General features: G+C 28.3%; 2 protein-coding genes across 2 annotated transcripts; both read left to right on the top strand.

The window, feature by feature from the left end:
• The first annotated feature begins 260 nt into the window (after positions 1-260).
• On the top strand, positions 261-4,078 carry LOC120078646 (expansin-like A3). The gene is made up of 5 exons (XM_039032941.1): positions 261-375; positions 486-593; positions 1,343-1,526; positions 2,687-2,819; positions 3,742-4,078. The coding sequence occupies exons 1-5, from the start codon at positions 261-263 to the stop codon at positions 3,991-3,993; spliced, it is 792 nt and encodes a 263-aa protein (XP_038888869.1). The 3' UTR covers positions 3,994-4,078.
• Positions 4,079-7,064: 2,986 nt separating this feature from the next.
• On the top strand, positions 7,065-9,610 carry LOC120078572 (expansin-like A2). Its single transcript, XM_039032850.1, has 5 exons — positions 7,065-7,188; positions 7,295-7,404; positions 7,781-7,959; positions 8,453-8,585; positions 9,258-9,610. The coding sequence occupies exons 1-5, from the start codon at positions 7,065-7,067 to the stop codon at positions 9,510-9,512; spliced, it is 801 nt and encodes a 266-aa protein (XP_038888778.1). The 3' UTR covers positions 9,513-9,610.
• Positions 9,611-10,508: the final 898 nt, after the last annotated feature.

Raw genomic sequence — 10,508 nt, 5'->3', positions numbered from 1 at the left:
TCTCATATTTATTAATTCTCATGCATGTTGATATGCTAATATCCAAGAAGCATCCTAAGGAATACAATATTAATGTATACAAATAAGAGTCGGTGGGAACAAAGTCCAATCATTCCACGTGAAAAAATATACCTAAAAGTTATACACCAAACTCATTGGGAAAGGATTATCCAATGGGAGTCTTCTTAATTTTATCCAAATGTAACTATATAAACACATCTTTTTTCTCCTCCTCTCTCATAATTTCATTGGCATTTGAAATGGCTTTGTTTGTTTGCCTTCTCTTTTTCTTCCTTGCCTCATTCACTAGTGCTTGTGATCGTTGTGTTCACCGATCCAAAACCGCTTATTTCTCAAATGATTCACCACTTTCATGTACATTTATCCCAAAATCTTTGCTATTTCCACTCACTTTTTTTATCTCAAATTCTAGATCTTCTCTTCTCTTCTGATACTTTTATTGAATAATCTGTCTAATTTTTTAGCTGGGGCTTGTGGCTATGGCCCCTTAGCACTTGGCTTCGTTGACGGACATCTCGCTGCAGGCATTCCTTCCCTTTATAAAGAGGGTGTTCATTGTGGCGCATGCTATCAGATAAAAAGTTATATAATTTATCAATATTTGTTTTGAGCAATACTTTCGTGCATTATGGATTTCACCTATTTTGTGCCATCCCCTCCAAAAACTGCACGCAATTAAAGCATTTTTCATAAGTAATATCTTGATATTTCAAGATTTAGTAAATTTTTTTTAAATAAAAAAATAATAATTGCTACACACACTTGTTTACTTCGATATTTTGGCTTGTCACAAATGAGTATTAATGTTTTTTTTTTTTTAAAAAAAAGAAACAATAAATTAGCAAGTCATGTTTTGGAATAAAGCTGAAATTGTTAAAATTAATTTTTAATCCATTTAAAATCATTTTCAAATATGTTTTTAGTGACCCAAATTCAATTGCAAAGGTATGAAAGTCAAATTTTAAATTATAAAATCAAACAACAGATATATTTTCTTGTAATTTTGGATACGAATGATAAAAATTATTTTAACCATAGAGTAATGGGTATATATCATATCAGCATTTTATTTAAAAATGTATTTTGTACAAACACACATGCCAACCACAAACTAATTAAATATTGTTTTCATGTGCTTCTTGATAATTACTTTTAAGTCCTAAAACAATTCAATAAATTTTTGGATACGCTCCTCATAATTTTTCTAAAACATTTATAAATCATTTCCAAAGCAATACAATCTTTTACATCTTATCCAATTATTAAATTATAAAAAAATGTTTTATTATTTTACTGATTTGGTGAAAAAATACACTGTTGTAGATAAGGTGTAAAGACAAGAAAATTTGTAGCAAAACGGGGACCAAAGTAATTTTGATTGATCAGAATGTACAGAGCAATAGAACTGATTTTATTTTGAGTAAGAAAGCTTTCTCTGCCATGGCTCAGAAGGGCCATCAGAAGAATATTTTGAGACGTGGGACTCTAGACATTGAATACAAGAGGTTAGCTTTTCTTTTATATCATGGTTTTGTTTCGTCACTATTATATAAATATTCGCTGTTTGTCGTTTATAAATTAAGTTTGTAAACACTAAATTTAGATATGAATTTATTATTATTATTATTGTTATTATTATTATTATTATTTTGTCATCTAGTTTTAAAGATGTTTTCAAAATGTAAGTCAAGTTTTAAAGACTAAAAAAAGCAAAAATAGTTCTTGATTTTTTTATTTTGGCCACTATAAATTCAAATGGTTTCTTGAAAAGATGAAGACCAATGTATATAAACAATGAGAAATTATAAGTTCAATTAAAAAAAAAAAAAAAAAAATTAAGGTTTCAATTATAAGAATTTAATTTTTACTTTTCTATTTTTGAAATCTATGCTTGTTTCCTCTCCAATTCTTTTATTATGATTTTCTTCTTTCACTTAAATTTTTAGATAAATTTATAAAGAAATTTTTCCAAAATTTAACTTGATTTTTGAAACATTAGTAGAATGTGGATAACAAAACATTAAAATAACTTAAGTAGTGTTTATAAGTTTAATTTTAATGAATATGTTAATGTGCATTTCATATGAAAAAAAAAGTTAACTTATTATATTTTAATTCAATCCTTAAACTTTTCATGTTATATTATATTTAGTCTTTGTATTGAAGAAGTTTCTATCAAATCGTGAGACTTTCTTTGTTGCTAATAAGTTTATATTGGTAATCCCATTAATTTAATGCCCAATGAAATCAATCTATCATATGATATTTAAATAATATATCTATTTTCATTTTCCATAAAACTTAAATAATACACCAATAGTTAGTGCACTATCAATAATCACAAAGTGATATATCAAAGAGGTTTATTTATAAATTCGGATCAATTTAGTTCTTATAATTTTAAAAATTATGATTTAATATTTATAGTTTGATAAAAATCTCATAATATATAGAGATTATGTATACGAATTTTATTAAATCATAGAAACTAAATTCTAATTATTAACTATAAGCACTAAATTCTAACTTTCTTTCAGTCATACGTATCAAATTTGTAATTTAACCTATAAATCTTTTATAGATATATGAAAACTAAAAATAATTAAATACGCAAAAAAAATAAAAAAGGGACCATTTATATTATGGGTGGAGCATGGTTTTGCAGGATGCCTTGTGAATACAAAAAACAAAATTTGTCAGTAAGAATTGAAGAGTCAAGCCAAAAGCCCCATCACATGGCTCTTAAGTTCCTCTTCCAAGGTGGGCAGACAGATATTGTATTGGTTCACCTTCATCCGGTAAGCTCAAAACCCCTCACCACATAAATTCATTCATTCATTCATTTTTGCAAAGCTCAATCAACTTTAATGTTAAAGATTCGATTCTCCCATCCATACGTATTGTTAAAAGAAAAATTCATTCATTTCCGAGTCTATTTAGATGCATATAAGTCCTCGAAGATGTTTGAGACGTTAAGTTGATTATTATAGTTTGTTGGATATAATAGTCTGTATTTAAGGTATAGAATATTCTTATATGAGTTATAATAGTTTGTGTTTGAAGTAATGACTATTTTAGTATGGATAGAAAATAGTTAACTATGTAGCAAAAAAGAAATAGTAAAACACTGTAACGGAAAAGGATTTAAATCAAAATATTGTAGTAAATTGTAGGTCACAGTAGTTGGAAATACCAACTATTATAACTGGAGCTCGAAATATAAGGCCCACTTCGACTTCAAGTTAGGTCCCAAACACCTCCTTAACAAATGTCGAGGACACTACATTGTTTATTACAACTAGTAATTATTATAGCTTCTAACTTATAATAGTTTGTATTTGGGATGCATACTATTGTAGTTTGGATTATAATAGTCTATGTTTGAAATGTATTATTTTTCAAAAGAGTTTAAATAAAAATGATTATTTTTTTTAAAAAAAAAACATTTTGGGCTATAGAGAAAATGTTTTTTCCCTAAAAAAAATCAATTTATTTAAACTCTTTTATTAAAAACTATTTAAAATATATTTAAAAATTATTTCAAAGTTATTTCGAGTGGTCATATATTTAAATTTTTTTTAAAAAAAAAACATATTTCAAAATTAATCCCGTGAAAAGTTACACTAAACACGGCTCAATCTAAACATAAAAATTTGAGACAACTCGGCCTTTTATGGACAAAAACATAAACTAAGTTGATGAACAATGTTGGTGGAAAAGGTGAATACAGGAAGAACGGCGTTCATGACCAGAAGACATGGGACGGCAGTGTGGGAAATCGACACGGTGCCGGAGGCGGCAGTGATGTTTCAGATAAGGGTGATTTCGGGGTTCGATGGGATGTGGATCAATGCGGAGCGGGCGGTTCCGGCGGACTGGAAGCCAGGGATGATCTACGACCTTGGAGTTCAGATAGATACCATTGCCAAAGGACAAGAGAACTGCACAAAGTGTGATGAAGGGCATTGGTGATTAATAAATAAATTAGAAAAAAAAAAACAAGACCATATGACAAAATGGTGGTCTATTTGAGGTTTTATTTTGTTATGTTTTTAGAATGGAGAAATGTGTTAGTTGCAACTTATAGGTTTGCTGCAAAATTGTTCTTTTGTTATGTATCTAAGGAATATGAAAACTTTTTGAAATATGTTTAACAATAATTAATTATTAAGAAGTATCACATATTGTGTTGGCTATTGTTGTTAATTAGTCTATAATTTTTTATATTTTTTCATAGAGGGGTTATTTGTTCCAAGTGAATGAAATAAAAACATGCTTTGCATTCTCCAAGTTACTATCTTTGGTGTTTTTTCCTACGGTAAGGTATCAAATATTTACATCTCAAGACATGTATATACGTTTCTATAGATTTTATATCAACACAAGCACTTATTTCAACTTGTTAAATGCTTATTTTGTCTACTCACAAATTTCTCTAATATATCTATAGATTGACTACAATATTTTATCAATTTTTTTCTTATTGGTATGGAAAGATACTTTTTATATTGACATTTCAAACTTGGGTTAAAAAGATAAAGATATGAAGATTGAAGGTAGATGGGAAATTGTTAGAATAGTACGTTTAATTTTTTACCTTATAAAACTAGTATCTTTTTTAAAAATTCGTAAAAATAGTTTTTTTCGGTTCATCTCAAGTGAGATCAACCATGATATTTTAGTTAAAAAAATCAAAATTTTCCAACTTATCGGTTGTTTGGGGCTTTCTTGGTACATTTCACCAGATTATACACAGAGATTATGTGTATTTTGGTGTTAATCCAGTGCAAAATAACACCGAGATTCTATATTTTTTAGCTTTCTCAATGAAATTCAAAACTCATATATTTGAACTTTCTCGATGGAATCTTGGACAGAATTAACACCGAGATTCTATATATATCCCAAGTCTTATCCAATTTCTTGAAAAATTTGATCTTTACAAAAATTTAAAAATGTTGAAAAAAAATCTATTTTGATAACTGAAAAATCTATTTTATATTTTGGAAATTCATATAATTGTGAAAATATAAATTATGCAAAAGATCTGAAAAATTAAGTAATAATTTGATATAATATTTAGTAAACATAACCGAATTTGGAGAAAATTTGAAAATAATATAAGATTTGGTATAAGGTTTGGAAAGATTAAATTAAAAAAAAATAGCAAAAGTAGCAGGAATGTCTAAAATAATCGATAAGTTAGAAAAAGTTGATTTTTTCTAACTAATTCTCGATGATCGATCTCGTCCAAGATGGACGGAGAAAAACTATTTTATGAATTTTCAAAAAATGTGCTAGTTTTATAAAGTGAAAACCTAAATATGCTATTTTTTACAATTTTCCAAGGTGGATAGAAAAATTAAAAAATGAAATCTAAGTGACTTAGACCTAATTTGAGATTGTTGTAGTTTTTAAAATAATTATTGGCAACCGTACATCTAGAGAAATGAGATGTGAAATAAATTAAATTAGTGTTAAGGTAAATTTTGGCAGAAAACCTAAAGAAGAAGGTTATAGTGATTGGTTAAATAATGCTAGATTGTTGTGATTAGTAAGGACCAAGTTGAGTATAGTGCTTACGAAATAAAGACTAAATTATTTGATTTTAGATATAATAACTAAAATAAATATATGATTAAATTTTTTTTATATAATTTATAATTAAATAACTATTTAAAACTGTTTACTCAAGATTAATTAATAAATAGTGTTGTATTCGACTTATGAAAACTAGAAGATAGGTTTGATTGATTAGGTGATAAAGAACTAGATAATACAATAAATTTCGACTTAGAACATAAATTGAAATTTGAAAATTAAAAAATGTATATGATTTCAAGAAAATCTAAAAGTTAGTAGGAACTGGTTTTAAAATAGTACGAAATGAATGTGTTTCTAAAAATGATTTTAACAAATTCAATCTCAATCTATTTTATCGAACATAAAAGATGGTTAAGATTTTTCTTTTATGAGTACTTGGAGGGCATGTGGGGCATTGAGTTTGGACTGCAAACTATTTATTAAGCGTTACAATAGCTTTTCTATTTTAGTCTGAGTAGAAAATCGTAAACATAGTACCAAAGAGGGAGAGAGGGGATTAGTGAAAATAGTAAATAAGGTAACAAATAGAGTTTGAAATAGTATTTACTATAATTAATTGTAGGTTATAAATAGTTATAAATGTCACTATTATATTTGAAGTCCTAAACATGAAGTATACTATAATATCTCACTCCATCAATTTTAAGTAAGTTGGGGCTGGAACAATCCCTTAAGTATGTACTAAGAGGGTGTTTGGATTAAGGAGTAGAATAATGAGAAGTGAGAAGTTAGGAGTTATGAAGTCTAAAGAGTTGTGAACACCTAAAATCCACCGTGTAAGGAGTTGATAAAATATAAAATTGATGTTTTTTTAGTAGTGGAATCCACCAACTTCTTAGGCCATACAAGGAGTAGAGTTCATTACTACTTTTCAATTCCTACTTCACAACTCTTTGGGCTAAATACATCCTTACATCTCTCTAAAAACAAGTCCAAATACATTTTTAGAGATAAGAGATTAAAACACTATTTTAATAGAAAAGTAATGTACCCTTCACCCCCAACTTGTCCCATCAACACATCTAATCTGATAAAATGCAAGTACAATTGGTGAATAACTTTTTGCATAAAATAATACTTTACATAGGAACCTATAAAATGGTGCATTATCTGCAATGAAAAGCCACCAAAATTTAGATGGGTGGGGGGAGGCCATTAGGCAAAATATTGGAACTCTCCCCTACTTTTGACCCAGCAGCTATCTATTCAACAAAAATAAAGCCAATGGCTATGGCTTTTGCTGTGTTCTCTTGTAAAAATCCATGTCCTTTCTTTATCCAACTGATTCATAAAACATCCATCCCAATTTGCCATATGGGAACTGCCAACCCCTCTTTCTCCACACACACTCATTTTATATGCATCATCCTATATAGATCATCACCCTACTAAATGTTTCTCACAACTCATATAATCTTTTCTCTATATTTAGGAAAAAGATGGCTTCTTCGTTTCTCGCCTTTGTTAGCTTCTTCGTTCTCGTGATCTCTTTTGCTAATGCTTGTGAACGTTGCATTCATCAATCAAAAGCTGCTTATTATTATAGTGATGCACCTATTCTATGTAAATATTTCATAATTATTCTTTTAGGTGTTATTTTTTTTTTAAATATAAGTTGATTTTTTTATTATGTTAAAGTGATTAATTAAATGGGTTTAATTTGATATAGATGGGGCTTGTGGCTATGGTTCCTTGGCAAATGAATCTTTCCATGGATACATTGCTGGTGCAGTGCCTTTGCTATACAAACAAGGAGCGGGTTGTGGTGCTTGCTTTCAAGTATACATGCATATTCTTCAATCTCGTAGATCGCGTCTAGTAACTATCTGGTTTTTTTAATTGTTAATTTTTAAAATTATTGTTCTTGTTTTACAAAAATTCTTAATCATGATTTTCATATTTTTTATGTAGAGATATGAATATTTAGTCGAATTCCAAAACCAAAAACAAATCTTTGAAACCTACATTTCTTTTTTTAGTTTTCAAAATTTAACTTGGGTTTTGGAAACAAGTAATAAAACATACAGATCAATAGATAGAAGTGGTGTTTGTATCTTAATTTTTAAAAACAAAAAATCAAATGAGTGTTAACTTTCTCCGTAATTATTATTATTATTTTTTTTCTTTCCATAAGTGGTAGTTCATTATGTTTCAGGTGAGGTGCAAGAACAAGAAGCTATGCAGCCCAATAGGAGCTAAAATAGTTTTGACAGATCAAAATTATGATAACCGAACTGATTTTGTTCTTAGTAGGAAAGCTTTCTCAGGAATGGCTCGATGGGGCATGGCTCAACATCTTATGAAACTTGGAATGGTTGATATCGAATACAAGAGGTAAATGCTCTTCCTATTTTATGATCACGGTTGAGAATTTCGTATTGCAAAGGTGTGAATACCTCACGATTTTTATTAAATACACAAGTTTATTATTCATCTCATTGTTAATTGGTTATGAGACGATAGAATTCTATGTATAAATAATATGTTATCATAACCCATGAAGCTCAAACGGTCGTATTTAGTCAGAAAAAAAAAAAAAAAAAAAGATCCGACCTAAGAATGATGTGAATCCAAAAGAAACACTTGCTTGCGATGACACATTTGAACATTCCACAAAGAAAAGATGGGACGAATGCCTCACACAATCTTTTATAGGATGTACCTGAGTTTAATTAGGAACATTCCACATTTATGTTTATCTAATACTGATCAACTTGTTAGGACTTTGTTATTTAATTAACCAATCACATGCTTTGAAAATTTTTCCAAATGACTTTGCTAGAAATCTCAACACATTTTGATGTGTTTCATATGTTGCATATATTAGGGTACCTTGTGGATACAAAAACAAAAACTTGTTGGTGAGAATAGAAGAATGGAGTAACAAGCCATACTACTTGGCCATGAAATTCCTTTACCAAGGTGGCCAGACAGAAATAAAAGCAATTGACATTGCTCAAGTAAGCTAACAACTCACACAAAACCCAATACCATGGAAAAAAATTATTTTTCATAACAGCTTCAAATATAGAAAAATAAACTACAATATTTACGAATATAGTAAAATTTCACTGTTTATCTGCGATAGACCGCGATAAATTACTATTTATGTCATGATAGATACAGATGGTAGACTATCACGGTTTATAATGGTTATCATAGATAGACTGTGATATTTTGCTATTATTTATAAATATTTTCAGTAGTTTTGTCATTTAAAATAATTTCCCTTTTGACCATATATTTGTAACACTAAATTAAAAAGAAAAAAAAAGTATATTTATCGAGGATATTTTTTTACCATTTTTATATGATACATAGATATTACTCCTCTACATATCAATTGATTTTGAGATAAAACTCCACGTCTTTATTTAATATGGTATCATAGTCCACATAAAACCCAAAATTAGGTTCCGAACAAAGAACAATGAATCCAAGGAGACACCACATCTTGAGAAGATATATATATATGTATATATATTTTGAAGATCGATCTCACATCAGAAATATGAAGATACCCTAGAATTTTTTTTATAAAAATAACGAGTTACTCATCTCATTACCAAATAATTTTGAAACGAAACCCATGTTCATCTAACATTTACTTCATTGATTTCTTTCAATTATAGGTTGGTTCTTCAGATTGGGAACCTTTGAAGAGAAACTATGGAGCTATTTGGGATACAAGTAAAGTACCTGAAGGAGCATTGCAACTAAGAATTGTGGTGGCTTCAGGATATGATAATGAGAATTGGATTTGGACAAATTATGAAATTCCAGCTGATTGGAAAAATGGAGAAACTTATGATACAGGAATTCAAATTGAAGATATCGCCAAAGAATTTTGCTCCCCAAGAGAGTGTGGGGATAGAATATGGAAATAAATATGGTCATATGCATATGGGAAGAAACAACAGAGAAATCCTATAAAATTTATATAGATAATTTTAGTATTTATTCCTTAATGTTTGTATAAGATCATATGTAGAAGGATTCAATATAGAATTCTATGAAATCAATAAAATAATGGATACTCAAAATAATAATAATAATGGAACATTTAGAATATTTAATGATGCCTTGCTCTGTCCTCTCTACTACCATTTCAATTATGTCTTATTTCTTTTTAATGTGGAATTTTATTTTTCCTAAACCTCTCTCAATAATCTTTGGTGGTTTAGTTTACGGTCTTTGAAAATTAAACTTACAAATGCTACTTCTCCACATAAATTTTTAAAATTTGTTATTTAATTTCTACTAATGTTTTCAACGACCAAACTAAGTTCTTAAAACTAAAAAAATAAAATTTGTTTTATTTTTAGAATTTAATTTAGAAATTCAAGTTTTTTATTTTAAAATAGTAATAATTGAAAGGGAAGAAAAAGAGGGAAACAAGGCCAACTTTCAAAAACAGAAAATTTAAAGGTGAAATCTTTACAAAATGGGGTCTTAATTTTTTTTTCTTGTTTTTTGTTTTTGAGGAAATAAAAAAACAACAAAACACCAAAGATAGAACAAAGAAGAAAAATAGAAATACAAATTAAGAAACAAAAGGATTTAAGAAGGCATCTCAAGTATGAGAGTCGGGTTGAATCCAGTGGAAAACTTGAGTGTCTTTCTCGGCGAGTATGAAAAGTCAATAAGAGACGTTTAGATTGAGAGAAATGGAATGAGAATAAGGATGAAAATGGGTAATAGATATCCATCCCCTTATTTGGTGTAAATTTTGAAACTTTAGGCATGAGAATAAATTCTTTATACCCATGGATCATACCCATCTGAAAGTATGAGTTTTCTTAATGTCCACTTTCTCTTATCTTTTGATACATGAATTTATTCTTTTATTTTATATTATTAAAATTATTTAATATATGAATATT

The sequence above is a fragment of the Benincasa hispida genome, chromosome 5, assembly GCF_009727055.1.
Source record: "Benincasa hispida cultivar B227 chromosome 5, ASM972705v1, whole genome shotgun sequence".
NCBI lineage: Eukaryota > Viridiplantae > Streptophyta > Magnoliopsida > Cucurbitales > Cucurbitaceae > Benincasa > Benincasa hispida.
This window is presented reverse-complemented; position numbering and strand designations above follow the sequence as displayed.

What these genes read in the sequence shown, in the direction of transcription:
- LOC120078572 (XM_039032850.1), top strand. Translation starts at nt 7,065, where the DNA reads ATGGCTTCTTCGTTTCTCGCCTTTGTTAGCTTCTTCGTTCTCGTGATC. An exon ending in GTTGTGGTGCTTGCTTTCAA is followed by an intron (nt 7,405 to 7,780) that starts GTATACATGCAT and finishes ATTATGTTTCAG; the next exon opens with GTGAGGTGCAAGAACAAGAA. An exon ending in GTTGATATCGAATACAAGAG is followed by an intron (nt 7,960 to 8,452) that starts GTAAATGCTCTT and finishes TGCATATATTAG; the next exon opens with GGTACCTTGTGGATACAAAA.
- LOC120078646 (XM_039032941.1), top strand. Translation starts at nt 261, where the DNA reads ATGGCTTTGTTTGTTTGCCTTCTCTTTTTCTTCCTTGCCTCATTCACT. An exon ending in AAATGATTCACCACTTTCAT is followed by an intron (nt 376 to 485) that starts GTACATTTATCC and finishes CTAATTTTTTAG; the next exon opens with CTGGGGCTTGTGGCTATGGC. An exon ending in TCATTGTGGCGCATGCTATC is followed by an intron (nt 594 to 1,342) that starts AGATAAAAAGTT and finishes ATACACTGTTGT; the next exon opens with AGATAAGGTGTAAAGACAAG.